At 37.7% G+C, this 17,057-nt stretch overlaps 1 protein-coding gene across 3 annotated transcripts in view; it reads right to left on the bottom strand.

Moving 5' to 3' along the window:
• The window catches only part of CC2D2A (coiled-coil and C2 domain containing 2A), a 57,741-nt gene that overhangs the window by 2,379 nt on the left and 38,305 nt on the right, over window positions 1-17,057 (bottom strand). Inside the window, exons 21-32 of one of the 3 annotated variants that reach the window (XM_014937096.1) lie at window positions 16,698-16,865; window positions 15,003-15,108; window positions 13,502-13,611; window positions 13,293-13,389; window positions 12,238-12,336; window positions 10,118-10,294; window positions 6,753-6,951; window positions 6,568-6,572; window positions 4,272-4,361; window positions 3,193-3,306; window positions 1,789-1,923; window positions 563-685 (exon numbers count right to left, since the gene is read on the bottom strand). In XM_014937096.1, the coding sequence (XP_014792582.1) occupies window positions 563-685; window positions 1,789-1,923; window positions 3,193-3,306; window positions 4,272-4,361; window positions 6,568-6,572; window positions 6,753-6,951; window positions 10,118-10,294; window positions 12,238-12,336; window positions 13,293-13,389; window positions 13,502-13,611; window positions 15,003-15,108; window positions 16,698-16,865 (1,423 nt within the window). Of the gene's footprint in view, window positions 1-562; window positions 686-1,788; window positions 1,924-3,192; window positions 3,307-4,271; window positions 4,362-6,449; window positions 6,616-6,752; window positions 6,952-8,073; window positions 8,092-10,117; window positions 10,295-12,237; window positions 12,337-13,292; window positions 13,390-13,501; window positions 13,612-15,002; window positions 15,109-16,697; window positions 16,866-17,057 lie in introns of those variants that run through there. The other 2 variants (XM_014937093.1, XM_014937095.1) reach the window with 2 other exon arrangements.

Here is a 17,057-nt window from a genome sequence, read left to right as displayed (position 1 = left end):
CTCTCTAGATGTGTATCAATAACTTCAGGAGTTACTGCCTTGGTGGTACTCACATAAGTTTACAATTAATGCTAAAAGAATCTATTATTCAGTAGAGATAAAAAAGGGCATTTAGTTACAAGTTTCTATTCTAAGTAAACATCAACTTCTTATACCTTCAAGAAACTTTATAAGAATTTGTTTCCTAAGGATGTGTGTACAGCTTGAAATAACGCCTTTCTAGCTCTAAGACAAAAGTTTGCATTTTCTTTATACCACCAAAGTAGTAATTTTGATTGGTTCTGTTAAAAACTAGTCGCATTTACTTCACTGTTGCCCTGAGATCTTAGATATTTAGGGGACAACAGATGTACGTTCACTCTGTATAACACCAAATACTTCACAGTTTTCTTGCTTTTCATTTTTTTTAAGGAGTGCCTGGGAAAATCTGTTTAAAACTCAGTGCTGTTCCATAAACATACTTAACCACAGAAGCCTAAAGAACTTAGTCTGTGCTTCTTCTGTTATGTATGTGATCTCCCAGCCCCCCCCATGAAGTTAGAAGAGATAGATACATCAGTACCTGAACGCTGCGGAGCCCAGGGTATGGCAAACTTCTTGAGAAGAAAGACTTCCAGAGTTTTGGTTTGCTGATATCAAAACTTATCCTTACTGGGGAATCATGTTCTTGCATATTAAACCAAATCTAAAAGAAAACAAGTTTGTTTTAACTTTAAGCATATGATCACAGCCATGGAACAGGTTCCACTTACATGGCAATAAAATACTATGTAATCTTGACCTCCTGCAGCAATTCCCAGCACGAGTTTTTATGAAACAAATCTTGTGTGGTCACTGATGGGCAACTTCTGTGTTATGACACCAGGAGGGTGGTGCTGGTCCATCATCGTTTGTGCTCCCGAGTCTGGATGGAGACCGGTGTTTGAACAGAGCTACTTACTGGTGGCCATTGGCAACTCTTCCTGCTGCTGCAGCTTTCTCTTCTCCAGTATTTCCATCTCAGCACCCCCACCCGCTGTGCACTGTGGCAGCTCTTAACACTTTCACAAACTTTCTGCTGAAGTCCCTAATTGCTTCTTCCAGCAATTAACAGTTAAGTTATATTTTTCTTAACTGTAGATTTAGTACTACTAAAAAAAACCCCACAACACAACCCCAAACAAACCCAACCACTCCCCAGGATGCTTTCAATGAAAGACAGAACTGACACTTTTAAAATACATATCTTTAGAATATTAAATTCTTATCCAGTCATGATTTGTGTTTAGAATAAAACCCCAGAAGATTAAATAACAAAACAAAACTTACCGAGCAGTGACACTTCAAATTACTTCTCCAGGTATGTTTTCAGTACAGAAAATAAAAGCAAATGGTTTCTGTGTTTTGGTGCACAACAGAAGCCTGGCTCACCCAGGATGCAACCCAAGTGACTCCCTCCAATATGCCTTATTTTTCATTTTTCGGTTACATTTCACCTGCAAACTATTTAGTTTGCTGAATTACTACTCCTCAGCTAAGCAGTGGTAAACTTAGGCCGTGCAAGTTGGGAAACATTTAAGTAAAACCAAGTAACAAAAAATATATGAATGGATGTCATAATCCACCTATACGCTGATTAAAAAAATAATATCTTACTTCAAGTATATAAAGTAGCTCAAAAGCCTACTTAAGATTGAACAAAATCATGACAGCATAAATATAGTTACACAAATGATGCATAAGGTCAAGAAAAATAGGGAGTAATCAGCTCTATGCATATAGAAATGTGAGAACACTGGGTGCACTTACATTGTCACAGCTGATCAGACAGTACACGTTTTGTAGGGGGCAGAAAGTATCGTACTGCCCATAAAAACATCCAGTACTGGGATTCCAAATTACGTACTGACTTTGCTCCAAAGTTAACACATACGCAGTTGGTCCCTAGGAAGAAGAAAAATGAGAGAAAGATGTTTTAAAACAGGCTACAAAGACAGTGACGTTTGTATTGTTTGGAATATTAAATTTTTCCTATTGAGATAAATGGTACTTTTTGGGGCAAAAAGGTGGGAAGAATTTACAGGTTCATTACAATTCAACCAACTAACGCTTACGTAATAAGTGTTGCTGCTTTTAGGTGTCTATTTTTCCTATTGAGATAAATGGTACTTTTTTGGGCAAAAAGGTGGGAAGAATTTACGGGTTCATTACAATCCAACCAACTAACACTTAAGTAATAATAAGTGTTGCTGCTTTTAGGTGTCCGAGAAATGTTAGACATGCACAGCCTCAAGCCATTCTTAAAATAGAGATTCTGGAAGTCCTCTTAGTTCATCCAGCAACTGGTGTGCAGTTCTCTGTGCAGGAATATGTTTAATGGGTCTCATTTCAGCACCAGCGTGTCCTGCTTGGCTGCTGCCACCGCTCTCAGCTCTGGGTTGCAGCACTGCCCCCCAGGCAGCCTTTGTGTCTCCTCCCTCAGCATCCCTCATACAGGCACATAGAGGCATTTCCCAGCTGCCTTTTTTATATCCTCTATCAGGAATCCCTAAACTGCTCTGCTATTTTCTCATTATTATTTTCCACACACTTTCCAGGTACCTGGAATAATCCCCCTCCTTACAGCAATCATAAGGTGAATGCTTTATTTAAGGACCACCATCTCCCTCAGATGGGATTGGAAGGAAGGTACCCCAGTACCTGTTCCTGCTGCACAGCACCTGAGAACGTGCTAAAGAAACTGGTCTGGACAGGGATTTTTACCAAAAATCAGTAAAGACTTCCACGTGTGCTTGGTAATTTGAGATATTAACGGTGGAAATCTGCAGCCCAAAATCTGTAGCTCTGTCACAGGCCATGTATTCACCACTCTGGACTGGACACTCTCCATTGCCTTCATCCTGGACACACCAGTTATAGAAGGTAAAGAAGTGAAGGTTTCCAGATGCTTCATCATCATACTACAAGGACAACAGCTGCTACCAGATGAAGCATAGGTCCAGGAAAAAAAAATTACAACATTTATACTAAGATATACTTTCAACTCATTTTTTTTTTCCTCTCTGGAAAGAATCCATACCAGCAGCTCCAAGGTTTCAATACCTCCCAGAAAAGCACGCTGGTAAAAAACCAATTCTATCCATTGGTGGGAACCAAAGACATCTGAGAGTAAAAGTCAATGTTCAGACCAAAAAAAAATAATAATCCTCTTACCTCAGGAATAGCATTTCCAATAATAAGCCAGGCTTTTTTCCCCATACCAAGAAAATAATTACACAAGAGCACGGCGTGTTCTTCCTCATCTCCCGCCAGAAGATAAAGAAATTGCTAATTGAGATACAGAAAAAAAATAATAAATATTTCTGTGCAGTTATCACCTGTGTTTTCAATTTACAACATTTAATAATATTTCTTAACACTTCTGAAGCAAAAGAGTCCTCTCAGGTTTTCACAGCTGATCTTTGTGGCTTACTGGGCACTGTTTCAACACACAGGATGCAGAGGGAATGCTGGGAAAATCTGTGATGTAGATCCGAGATTTTACCACAAGAACCAAGGTCTTTTGTCCTTTGAGCTATTCTGAATTTTGCAGAAAAGTTCTGAGGTGGTAAAAACGTCATCTATGATTAACTTAATGCCTGCTCTTATTCTATAGATGACAGGATGTATTTGTATGTGACGAAGAACAGTACATTTCCCATTATTGCTGCCATTACACACGTTTTTTCTGCAGTTCCCTGGAACTACAATGATCAATTTTAAGTCTATTTTTACAGTCTCAATCACTTGGCATCCTTTCACTTATGCCTCAGGAAGCTTTTTGGATTGTTTTATAACTGAAAAAACCCCAGGAAAAGCTTCATTCTTAGGGTCAATCAATTGCAGCCTATCAAAGATAAAAAATTTTGGCTTGTATCAGGATGAGCAACTTTTCTCCAGCTTTGGTCCTCAGTCTTTGAAATAAATGGCTTACAAAGAAAATAGTCTTCCCAATAACAGAATTACAGAATAATTTAGGTCTGAAGGGACCTCAAGAGCTCATCTAGAGCAATCTCCCTCCAAAAGCAGGGACTGCTCAGGGATGAGCAACTTTTCTCCAGCTTTGGTCCTCAGTCTTTGAAATAAATGGCTTACAAAGAAAATAGTCTTCCCAATAACAGAATTACAGAATAATTTAGGTCTGAAGGGACCTCAGAGCTCATCTAGAGCCATCTCCCTCCAAAAGCAGGGCCTGCTCCAATGTCACATCACATTCAAGAGGATAAAGAATTTCTGATCAATACATTACTTACGTCTGATGTACTCCATAAGTCACAAATCCCAGCAAATGACACACTATCTGGCAAAAAAGGAATCAAAGCAACGTATCGAGCCACCAATTCCTGCAAAAAAAAAACCAAAAAAAACACATAGAGCAAGTCACCTCTTCAGAAAAAAAATATTCTGTGCCTGTGGCCCGTGCATCGTATCGAGCCACCAATTCCTGCAAAAAAAACCCCACATAAAGCAAGTCATCTCTTCAGAAAAAAATATTCCGTGCCTGTGGCCTGTGCACGTGTCCATGCAAACACACACATTCTCAAATCTATATCCCAGAAGCTTCACCTCTTTTCTAAGTACTTACTTGAGAACTATTTGGGACGGCATCAAGCAGCTCCTGGGGTGGATTGAGAGGTTTGATGTATCTGGTAATAAAAACTGTTTTCCCGTTGAGGTCAATTACAGTCGTCAGGCACTGGCGGCTGGGAAACTTGGACGTGCATTCCGCTTCATACTTTGCTGCTGCCTGGAGCAATTTCTCATCTTCTTGGGTGTCAAACTTCAAAAGACAGTAGAATTTATATAAAAATAGTTTTATTTATAATTTGGGCTTAGATCTGTACTATGTTTGGCTTTATTTCACCATTTACAGGAGTATAAAAGATTATAAAATTCTATCCTAATAGCATTTTGAACTATCCTTGTGGTATGTCTTTGGTTCACAGACATATAAGAAACGTCAAAGTAATGGAAAATCAGGCCATTTGCATTTACTTACAAACACATGTAATGACCCATACTTATAGCTGACTTTATTAAAGCACTGACAACGTAGTGAAAGTTAAGGCCACATAAAAGTGCAGGGATGAGTGTGTAACAGCACGTATTAATTCAAAGGTAAACTATTATGGTTCGGTACTAACCCTACGCGCTATTCAGACCACAGTCCATTAAAAACACAATTGAAGTTATGCATAAAATCCCAGTAATTTTTCTATAACTAGTACTGCAATAGCCCTGTGCAATGCCAAAATATTTGCAGAGAAGGTCCAAATCATTTTTAGATAAATCCTTATAATTCAGACTTGTCTAAAATTGTAACGCTTTTAGATGGGATTTTCCAGAAGCCAATCTAGGACTCAAAAAACATATAAATTATAGAACAGTGACAATAATTTGCTTATATGTCAGTTAAGATGTCACCTTTTAAAGGTCTTAGGATCAGTCAAGATAGTTTTTTTACATCTACTTAGAATCCCTTAATAGATTTCTAGTTGTTCTGAGAATTACAGCTCACCCTTCATAACATTTTTGTTTTAAATAAACCATTTTTTGTCATTTGCTACCCTTCTTCTCAAACCAACCAGAGGTGGAACAGCAGGGCAGGGCCCTGCCGCTAGATCTCCAAGGCACACAGTGGTAATTCTTCTCAACCATAATTAACAGCCAAATTACACAGCCTCCAGCACTTTGTAAATTTAAATGTAGTAGATACAGAAAAAAAATAATAAATATTTCTGTGCAGTTATCACCTGTGTTTTCAATTTACAACATTTAATAATATTTCTTAACACTTCTGAAGCAAAAGAGTCCTCTCAGGTTTTCACAGCTGATCTTTGTGGCTTACTGGGCACTGTTTCAACACACAGGATGCAGAGGGAATGCTGGGAAAATCTGTGATGTAGATCCGAGATTTTACCACAAGAACCAAGGTCTTTTGTCCTTTGAGCTATTCCGAATTTTGCAGAAAAGTTCTGAGGTGGTAAAAACGTCATCTATGATTAACTTAATGCCTGCTCTTATTCTATAGATGACAGGATGTATTTGTATGTGACGAAGAACAGTACATTTCCCATTATTGCTGCCATTACACACATTTTTTCTGCAGTTCCTTGGAAGTACAATGATCAATTTTAAGTCTATTTTTACAGTCTCAATCACTTGGCATCCTTTCACTTATGCCTCAGGAAGCTTTTTGGATTGTTTTATAACTGAAAAAACCCCAGGAAAAGCTTCATTCTTAGGGTCAATCAATTGCAGCCTATCAAAGATAAAAAATTTTGGCTCATATCAGGATGAGCAACTTTTCTCCAGCTTTGGTCCTCAGTCTTTGAAATAAATGGCTTACAAAGAAAATAGTCTTCCCAATAACAGAATTACAGAATAATTTAGGTCTGAAGGGACCTCAGAGCTCATCTAGAGCCATCTCCCTCCAAAAGCAGGGCCTGCTCCAATGTCACATCACATTCAAGAGGATAAAGAACTTCTGATCAATACATTACTTACGTCTGATGTACTCCATAAGTCACAAATCCCAGCAAATGACACACTATCTGGCAAAAAAGGAATCAAAGCAACGTATCGAGCCACCAATTCCTGCAAAAAAAACCCCACATAAAGCAAGTCATCTCTTCAGAAAAAAATATTCCGTGCCTGTGGCCTGTGCACGTGTCCATGCAAACACACACATTCTCAAATCTATATCCCAGAAGCTTCACCTCTTTTCTAAGTACTTACTTGAGAACTATTTGGGACGGCATCAAGCAGCTCCTGGGGTGGATTGAGAGGTTTGATGTATCTGGTAATAAAAACTGTTTTCCCGTTGAGGTCAATTACAGTCGTCAGGCACTGGCGGCTGGGAAACTTGGACGTGCATTCCGCTTCATACTTTGCTGCTGCCTGGAGCAATTTCTCATCTTCTTGGGTGTCAAACTTCAAAAGACAGTAGAATTTATATAAAAATAGTTTTATTTATAATTTGGGCTTAGATCTGTACTATGTTTGGCTTTATTTCACCATTTACAGGAGTATAAAAGATTATAAAATTCTATCCTAATAGCATTTTGAACTATCCTTGTGGTATATACTTTGGTTCACAGACATATAAGAAACGTCAAAGTAATGCAAAATCAGGCCATTTGCATTTACTTACGAACACACGTAATGACCTGTACTTATAGCTGACTTTATTAAAGCACTGACAACATAGTGAAAGTTAAGGCCACATAAAAGTGCAGGGATGAGTGTGTAACAGCACGTATTAATTCAAAGGTAAACAATTATGGTTCGGTACTAGCCCTACGCGCTATTCACACCACACTCCATTAAAAACACAATTGAAGTTATGCATAAAATCCCAGTAATTTTTCTATAACTAGTACTGCAATAGCCCTGTGCAATGCCAAAATATTTGCAGAGAAGGTCCAAGTCATTTTTAGATAAATCCTTATCATTCAGACTTGTCTAAAATTGTAACGCTTTTAGATGGGATTTTCCAGAAGCCAATCTAGGACTCAAAAAACATATAAATTATAGAACAGTGACAATAATTTGCTTATATGTCAGTTAAGATGTCACCTTTTAAAGGTCTTAGGATCAGTCAAGATAGTTTTTTTACATCTACTTAGAATCCCTTAATAGATTTCTAGTTGTTCTGAGAATTACAGCTCACCCTTCATAACATTTTTGTTTTAAATAAACCATTTTTTGTCATTTGCTACCCTTCTTCTCAAACCAACCAGAGGTGGAACAGCAGGGCAGGCCCCTGCCGCTAGACCTCCAAGGCACACAGTGGTGATTCTTCTCAACCATAATTAACAGCCAAATTACACAGCCTCCAGCACTTTGTAAATTTAAATGTAGTCATTCACTGCAAATATTACTGACAAACAACAGCATGTCATTCACTGCAAATATTACTGACAAACAAACAACAACACCAGAGTCAAGTAACGCAAAGTACAAAAAGATTGCTGAAATGGCACAAAACAAAGCTAAAGCTTAAACAAGGAACAACAGGAATCTCTCAACTGATTGAATTTATTCATATTGTACCTTAAGCATTTCATTCATCTTATATAGAGATTCAGGAAGGACAGCAAGAAAGAGAGGAAAAATAGGTAAAAAAACCAAAAAAAAGGTATTGCAAAATTAAACTAAAATTAAGGTTAGCATCCTAAAACACTACACAAGTATTTCGAATTACAACTACAGGAGAAAGGGCTAGGAATAGGGACAAAGGACAGCAAAACCATCTAGTTAATTTTTGTCATTTTATGCCAAACACTTTCTATAATTAGTATTTGTGTTACATTTGGGAAGCTGCAACACAGAATTATAATTTTTGGTTAGAATACATGCACATGTCACTTTAGTAACTAGAGATTTACATACAGATTTCATTAGATATATACCACATAGAACAGTCTCTTCATGAATTTGGCCCTACTTTATTTAGTTTCCTCTAGCCTGAAATTATATTTCAGTGTTTTCTATTTACACTGCTTTGAAAAAAATGGATTATTTGATAATCCTATACAACGTTTGCTAAAGGAATAATTTGGCTTGGTGTAGTATCCAAGGTAAACAAATCATCTGCTGCTAAGTAAAATTTTTATAAGGTTTACAGACATCTCTAATGCAAAGAGTGAACAAAAATCTGGCAAAACTACTGATTTATTAGTCACAACTGTTTTTTTCCACTGCTCTTCAAATTTTTGAAAACAGATCTTCAGTACTAATAGTTGTCTTAGCTCAGCAAAATTGTCCTTATTCCTGATTTCCCTCTGAAATGTTCAAATTAGTTCTAAATACAGGTACTAAACTGCACCATTTTACTAAGCATTAATACGATACATAACCTTTTGGTAACTACCATCAAATTACGTCTGTGCAAGAAATTCTGAGCACTTGCTCATTATTTAAAGAGGTCAAGATTTGCAACATACAGTCCATAATATTTTACAATAATCTCGCCCCTTACATTCAGTCTATGATTTTTCTTCTAAAACCGTACTGGAGAAAGGTCCTTCTGTAAACAGAGACCTGTTTCCTTTAATTTCAGTACATTTTTTTTTCCCCAGAAACTAATTACTGTATGTGAAGATTAAAACTGAAACTCTTGAATAAGGTCTCATCTATTAAAGGTGCTCCAAGCCTGTTCAGTTTATATTTATGGTTTCGAGTCCCAGTAATGATCTTATCATTCAAAGTAATTAACCTTAAAGAGCATCCATGAATGCACATTATTAATTTTCTTTCTTTTCAACAGTACTAGATTGTAACAATTCCCACAGTATTCCATAAGAGCAAGAAAACATAGAACTGGATAGTTTCCAAGGCTATAATTTAACAGGAAAAAGGGGTTTTTGAATGCATCATACATTTTTGTATTTACTCTGAAAAAGAAATTACATAATGATGGACCTTTCTCTCCAGTTCCTGTTTGTCTCTAATAAATGACAAAAATAAATGTTTGTCTCTAAGTAAATTGCTGAATGAATCTCAAAATCATTGCATAACGTTGCCTAAAATAGGAAGCGGTGTATGCATTTTAACTACATGTTGTTAGTGTGAGGCACTTCTGGTTTAGTAAAATAACTAAAAAAAAAAATAACAGCTGCTGTTTAGAAATAATTATCTTCAAGATCAGGAGGCATGCACGAAGCCATAAATAATAAATGCTGTATTTGAACAGTATAAACACAGAAGGAAGAAAATACTGTGTTTGCACCTGCCACCTCCTTTCCATCCGCTGTTGGCAAATACTCACATGAGCACTTTACTGTTTACAAAAGTAAATGGGGAAATTATATGCTCACAGATAAGGAATGCAAATTTCCTTTCTATTAAAATTGGAAATAGATACCTGATGAAAATTATTTCTTGTGGATTAAGCGTCCATCTAATTTACTGGTGCATCCAATTAAACTGAACTGAGCTAAAAAGCGTGAAGGAGAACAATCAGAATTGGTACTAATGTCCCTTTGTACCTGCACAGATGTCCTTGGGTACACTAAGCTCGCCTATTCACGTGCTTCTCGAGAACTGCACCCCTGGAAACAAAAAGCAAGGAGGTGATGAATTACGGATGAGTTACCTTTTCTCTGACTGACTCTCCAGGAATGAGCTGTGGTTCGATGGTAATAAAGAGTGTTATGTAGGAGCCCTCGCTCAGATTGCGCACGGAATCGTAACCTCGCTCCATTCCCAGGTTCTTCTCTTTGCTGTAGCCAAGGAGGACGGGGGGGATATTCACCTTAAAGGTACCATCAATCTACAGCATATACAGAAAAATACTTCTCATTAGAAGCACAAATGCAAAACCTCCTTCTCAAATACATTTGCTACTTGCATTCAAATATTTTATTCCTTTGGTTTTTTACTCTGAATTGCAAAGCAATAAAATCAGAGCACATGAGATACATACTGATTACCTGTGGGTAAAACATGAGACATCTCATTGTTAAATATATTAATTACAACTGGATTTCAGCTTTTCACACATATTATGGACACTAATAGTTAATGTAATGGAAATTATATACACTAGTTCTTAGAGAAACAAAGAGTGACAGCTCTTCACTGTTTTTATTTCAAACAATAACCTCCTATTAACCTGGGAAAATGACAAAATGGCAAAACAGAGGTTGTGGGACTACACTTCTGAGGGCAGCCTCACACCACCAGGCCTTTGCATCTGACTGACGTGGGAGTGATGCTTCAGTGTCTCACAGATGGACACCTTCCACATGGAAGCTGCTGATGCTTCTTGGGTGCACTGATGCACTAAGAAGAGGTATGAAGAACAGAGGCTGACATCAGCACTGGTAACCCTCAAAGAAGGACTCAAGGCTATGTCCTTCACTGCAAATTAGTAAGCAGCCTGTTAAAACGTCTAAGCCTGCCCGTTAAGTCTCTCAGGCCAGTGAGCAGACACACTTCTCAGGAGAATTTCATGCACACAGCATGGAACTCTTCCCTAAAAAGAGTAAAGGATGGTGTTCTTTCTTGTTTGTTGACCTATAACAACAGTGGTCACATCATGTGATGTCTGCATAGAATGGCCTCAGACTCACGAACAGAAGGCTCGAGCTTCTAACTGCTTACATCTTCTTTGAAGCCAATGAAAGCTTCATTCTATAGAGCATCACAACCCTCACGCACCTAAATTCATTGATTAACCTCCCAAGTTGAAGACAGCGTATTATTAATGATCCAGCAGAAGTGGACTAGCACTGATTAGACATACACCATCCAAGATTTCTCAGCAATGAAAACAAACCCACACTTTCTTCAATCCCATGACAATTATGTTCTGTTATGCCTTGCAAACAGAGAGCTCAAGAAAACCACTTGGAACTCCAAGCACTGCACTTAAATTAAATGAGACCCCTACAGACTTATCCTCCATTCAAAGAATCCAGGAGGCTCACAGTATGTCTTACAGCCCTTAAAGTTCTGAGAAGTGCCCCATATGCCCGTAAAAGAGCAAATTAATATGCTGTCAGGTGACATGCAACTTATGTCAGAATCTTCATGAAAGAAAAAACTGAGACTTTTGTGATATCACGACTAGATCTACACATGAAACTAACTGCCCTGTAGAAAAGGAGTCCTGCAGCGAGATTACAGTATGATAGGACTATTGATGTGAAAAATTAGTTTCCTTAAGCTAAGTTCAGGATGGGGGCTACACAAAAAAACCCCACACCTTTCCACTATGAAAACCTGCATGTTTTACTATCACTCCCATGACTAACCATTGATATGTCCTGAAGAAAGCTTCTCTTGAAAAGTTCTAAAAATGGAGGAAAGAAGACGCAAAAGCGCAAATTTAGTCATTCATGGAAAGTGTGAAAAAAGAAATCAGGTTTGCAATCACCTATCTAGGCTGTGCAATTCCAGAGATCTCAAAAGCCACTGACAAAACCATCTAAAGAATCTGCACTTTTAACCTCATTACTGAAGGAAGCCAGGCTGAATTGTCAGTGCAGAAGTACGTTTGTCTATCTCTTCTCCCTTCAAAACATTGAACTTACTGACAAATACTCAGCAAATTGGACAAAAAAAATAGTGGTTTCAAAGACACTTTCAAACACAAACATATACGAACAGCTACAGAGGTTGTAGCTGTTCCCATTACCATCCCATTACCAGCCCCTTCCCATTCTCCAGTTTTGCATTTTAAGAGATTTACTCCAAGTTACTGGCACTTACCCTCGCTTGAAAATATATTGTAGTAAATGGAATCTTAACAGATCCCAGCCAGTGCCTCTCAACACGAGCATGGATTCCACTTCCTCTTTCACGATCATCCTATTAAAAAGTTCCCCAACATAAAATTTTTTAAGACAGCTTCAATTCCTTTAGTTCATTCAACAGTTTAATCAAGACATTAATAAAAGTTCTGTATTGTTTTAACAATTTACTCTCAGTTAAGTTAGTAGTATGGCAATGATTATTCAAGTATGATCAGCTTACAAGTTATTTAAAAAAAAAAATAATCTCTAAAGGCTAGAGTGACGTCTGAGTTTCAGGACTGTATCTTTCTTCCTTCTGCTGCACCAAATTCCATTTCAGTTTTGAGGACAGAATTCTGCTCTCAGTGAAGTGTGTGCATTATTTATTTTTGGGTTATGTTTTCAAGAATGTTGAGCGCTGCTATTTTTGAGCACGCTGAATTGACTGGGAAAGCTTTCACTGGTTCCAGCAGGGGAAGGAGTCATGCCAGCACTGAGAGCTTACAAAAATTTCTTGTTACTAGTACTTGCAATTTTTATCTCATTTGGAAAATACAATATATACAACCAAAAGATGGCTTTTTTCACCAAACAGCTTGTAAAACAGGATGAGACAGAGTATAAAAAGATAATTAATAAAAACTACAGGAACTAGGACCATTCATCTGGGATTTAGTAAAAATCCTTATTAAGTTTAAAAAGAACAGGATTCAGATTACAAATCATACGTTGCCTCTCAATTTTAATATCTCCAATTTCATTAAATATCAGTAAAATAGATTACATACACATGTTCAACTAGCAGCAGAGTCTAGTATAAGCTCAATTTGTACAAAGGTTAACACTGTAAAGACTGCTCCCTCTAACAATCTTGGGGGATTGACTAGATATAAAACCGTAAGGAATGACAAAATAGAGAAAAAAAGAGGCAGAGGAGAGTGAAAGCTATTACACTGAAAAGTGTTATCCTCTCAACTTCAAAAAAGCTCACAATATTCTGTAACGGACCCTGTCCTTTTATTATGAACTCACCTCTACAGCATCATGAAGTACTTCATCAAAAATATTAATGAAAACTTCATCCTTCACTGACTGCAAACTGTGGGTGCTGTAGTCACCATTAGGAGCTCTGAAAAGGTTAAATCAACCAAAAAAGTGATTTGAACAGGAAAATGTGAATAAATTTGCATGCTCAATAAATTATTATTACTCAGAAATAATTTTAGTTCATTTTGTCACACCTAAATGGAAGCTCAAGTTCCTCATTCCAGTTGGGGTTTGGACCCTCTGCTGTAGTTGTCCGACAGACTGTTCGCTGAAAAGAAACTTCTACAAAAGGACGGACTAAAACCTATAAATAGGGATAAAAACAAAGGAAACAGCTCTCTGTAAAAATTAATGAGAACATATTAAATTACACATTTTCATGTATTTTGAAAAATAAACATATACTTTGTGGAGATCAGGCTGGTCCAGCCATTAAAACTTTAATATACCCTAAATATTGCACACAATATCCCAGATTTCTAAGCATTTATGAAGCTTTTAAAAACATATAATATATGTTAGCATTTCCAAAACTTATGTGTATTCAGACTACTTTATATATTTGTATACAGCAGCAAAACCACACCTGCGAGAGGGAAAGCTGCTGGCTGCCTAATCAAAGAAGGTCACTGAAACACAACATGTGATGCAGGCACCAGTGGACAGAAGAGCACTTGTATCCTCTTATCTGCAATCCAAGCAGCCCGCCTGCTGCGGTCCCGCTTGTCTCTGGAACCGGGCCCGATTGCAGATAAGCAACTCCCATCTAGACACAACAAGCCCCTAATGTGATTAAAAATGCCTTAATGGAGCATTTCATTAGCGTTCAAATGCCCATGACAGAACCTTTTCTACTTTTCAAGAAGGAAGATCATAGGAAAAATAGGAAAAAAAAATGTGAAGGACTTCCATCCTCGTTCAGAAGGATCCTGAATTTAGTTCTAAATAGCAAGCAAATGTAGTTTCAGTATCAGCCCTAAGAATGGCTGTGCTGGCTTAAACCAAGAGTGCACCAGGCCCAAAATTCAGGCTGTGAAAATGGCCATCAGCAGATACGTACAGAAGAGTAAGAACAGAGCCAGCTTATATGATATTTTGTCCTATTACTCTTCCAGACTTCAACCGTTTCCAGATGAAGGACTTTCCTAAGCCTGTGATGGTTGTTCTACTTCGTAACTCCCAATGGATCACTCTTCCACATACTTGTCCAATACCCACTTCAATGCAAGCAAACCTCTTTATTCCACAATACATGTAAGTAACTTTTCTGGGCACCTACTAACTGCTGCATGAGGAATCACAACCTTCTCTTGGTTCTGAACCTCACTCCTACCAGCTTTGACCATCCCTCACCCTTGTACTAGAAGAGCCAGTGAACAGTCAATCCCCCTCCGCATTCTCTGTATGACTCATGAGTTTGTGCCTCTCTACCATATTCCTCCTCCCCTACTCACAGTTACTGCCATTCTGGCTGAAAAGCTCTACTGTTTTTCACTGTACAGTAGCCATTCTGTATTTCTGACATCTTTTTTGCCCCTCCCTGAACCTTTCACAGCTCTATTGTCTTCTTAGAGACCAAGGAGTGGGCAAGCCAACCTCACTAATATGATATCTTTCTGATGGTAAGTGTTACTGTTTGTGGAAAAGAGGAATGCTCACAACTTCAGGTAAGGAGATGTTAGTTTTGTGAGGTACCTGGTTGAACACCCAGTCTGGGCTATCAGCTGGGCTCCGAGCCAATGGAGAGGCTGCAAACATCTCGTTGAAGGACCTTGAAGATTTGGACGGTTGTTGAAGTTTGCTGTGAGAGGAAACAGACAACAAGAAGAAAAGACAGAGAACACATTCCAAAATATCAACCCCTCACATTCTGTATTAACTATACAGAATTTTGGAAATGCTTCTGATATTTTTATGTTATGACTTCAGCCTTGGAAAGATATTTATTTGATCAAATAACATGAGAAGAATGCCAGAGAGGGGTGGTGAGTGTATAGCTCTTGTAAGCCTCATCACAAACCAGTGCTTTGTGCCTGGAGGCTCTCTCTTTTCTGAAGAGCTTATCAACCCCAGACATTTATTTTTTTGCCTCTGCTGCATGATCTCCTTGAGCTACAGGTTTTTCAGTTTAAGGAGATGAATCCCCACAGAATTCATAAACATTGTAGACTTCACGGTATCCAGGCAAGGCCTCTACGACAAAATTAAACCCATATGAATATTACACAATCAGCAACCCATGAGTGAAATAAAATAAATGTTAATGTGTTTATGTTTATAGTGTTTCCACATAACTTTTTCTGTAGTAACACCACAGTAAAGATTATAAAAGAGGAACTACTCATGGAGAAAGCAGCTCAAAATACAATATCATATAATGCAAAAAGACTGGGAGGGTTGTTTAGTTGTTTTTGTAATACTGATAATGAGTTGAAATTTTCAACTTTTCCTTCCTGTCAACGTGCTTCTAAATACGAATTGCTTTTCTCAGTTTGAATTTATTCACAGAAATCCAACAGAACCTTTATTATAGTAAAGAGATAAACCAGCAGAAGACGCTAAAACCTGTACGCGCAGAAACTGGTCAGCTTGAAACTACCTGGGAGGTAAATGCAAGGTGTACTCACTTGGGGAGACAGAGAGAGAGAAAACGCTGCACTAATATGTTCCTTCTGGAACTGACCCAAACTGTTCACAACTCCAATAACTCTACACGACACCGCCTCAATGTGCCCGAAGGTAATGGTCACCTTTAAAATTAGTCAGAGCCCAATTAGGCTCAGTCCATTAACTTAAATAAACGGTTCATGAAGGAGAAGACCAACATGCTACACTCAGGAGGCAAATATAGGCAAATAGAAGCTATTGCAGAAGATATAGGGAAATATCTTCTGCAATGAAGAACTGAATTTTTTTAAATACTTATTTTTGGTTTTATGAGTTAAACTTGCCCTAACTAGCAGGCTTGCTTAAGGTATAATTCATCTGATGTTACTAGAATATAATGTAAGTTATCTCCCAGGTGTTTTTTTTCCTCAAGCAGATGAATGCAGTTTTTGGTAAAACATTTCTTGAATTTAGCAGCTATGGATAAATGCTCATATTATTCTACAGAATGGCAAGGGAGGTTGCTCATTGCAAGGGAGGCTGGACTAGATGACTTTTTGAGGTCCCTTCCAACCCAAACTGTTCTATGATTCTGTGATTCTAAAATTACAAATCAGCAGTTCTTTATCATTTTAAATACAAAGATAAAGGTATATACATTTTTATCATGAGGATCAAAATAACACACATGGCTGAATTTCAACATTAGTTGCTTCAGCTGTCCTCAAGCCAGCAGAAACCAGAAAGTGAATCTGTACTGGAAAGGGGCATTTAAACACATACCTCATCACTGGTTTTCTCACTGGAATATCATAAGCTCTAATGATGTTCACCAACAGTTTAATGTCTCCATCTGATAAATTCTGTGCTGTGACCTTCTTTCTTTCTTTTCTTCTTGGCTTTAACGGCCGTTTTGGCTCTGTCAGTTTAAAGAGGCTGAGTCCCAAAATACTAATAAACATAAAAGAGCTATTTAGTCATTTTTGCATAGAATCCAGCACTCTAGAGTTTCCATGACACACATGCAAAAACTAACAGAAAAAAGGAAATATATGCTCCTGTTAGTGCCATACAAAACTCTATGAAATGTCAATATGTTTTGTTTTGTACTACACAATCCAGTTCTGTATTATATTTCAGAAA

The sequence above is a fragment of the Calidris pugnax genome, unplaced genomic scaffold (genome assembly GCF_001431845.1).
Source record: "Calidris pugnax isolate Ruff unplaced genomic scaffold, ASM143184v1 scaffold49, whole genome shotgun sequence".
Classification (NCBI taxonomy): Eukaryota; Metazoa; Chordata; class Aves; order Charadriiformes; family Scolopacidae; genus Calidris; species Calidris pugnax.
This window is presented reverse-complemented; position numbering and strand designations above follow the sequence as displayed.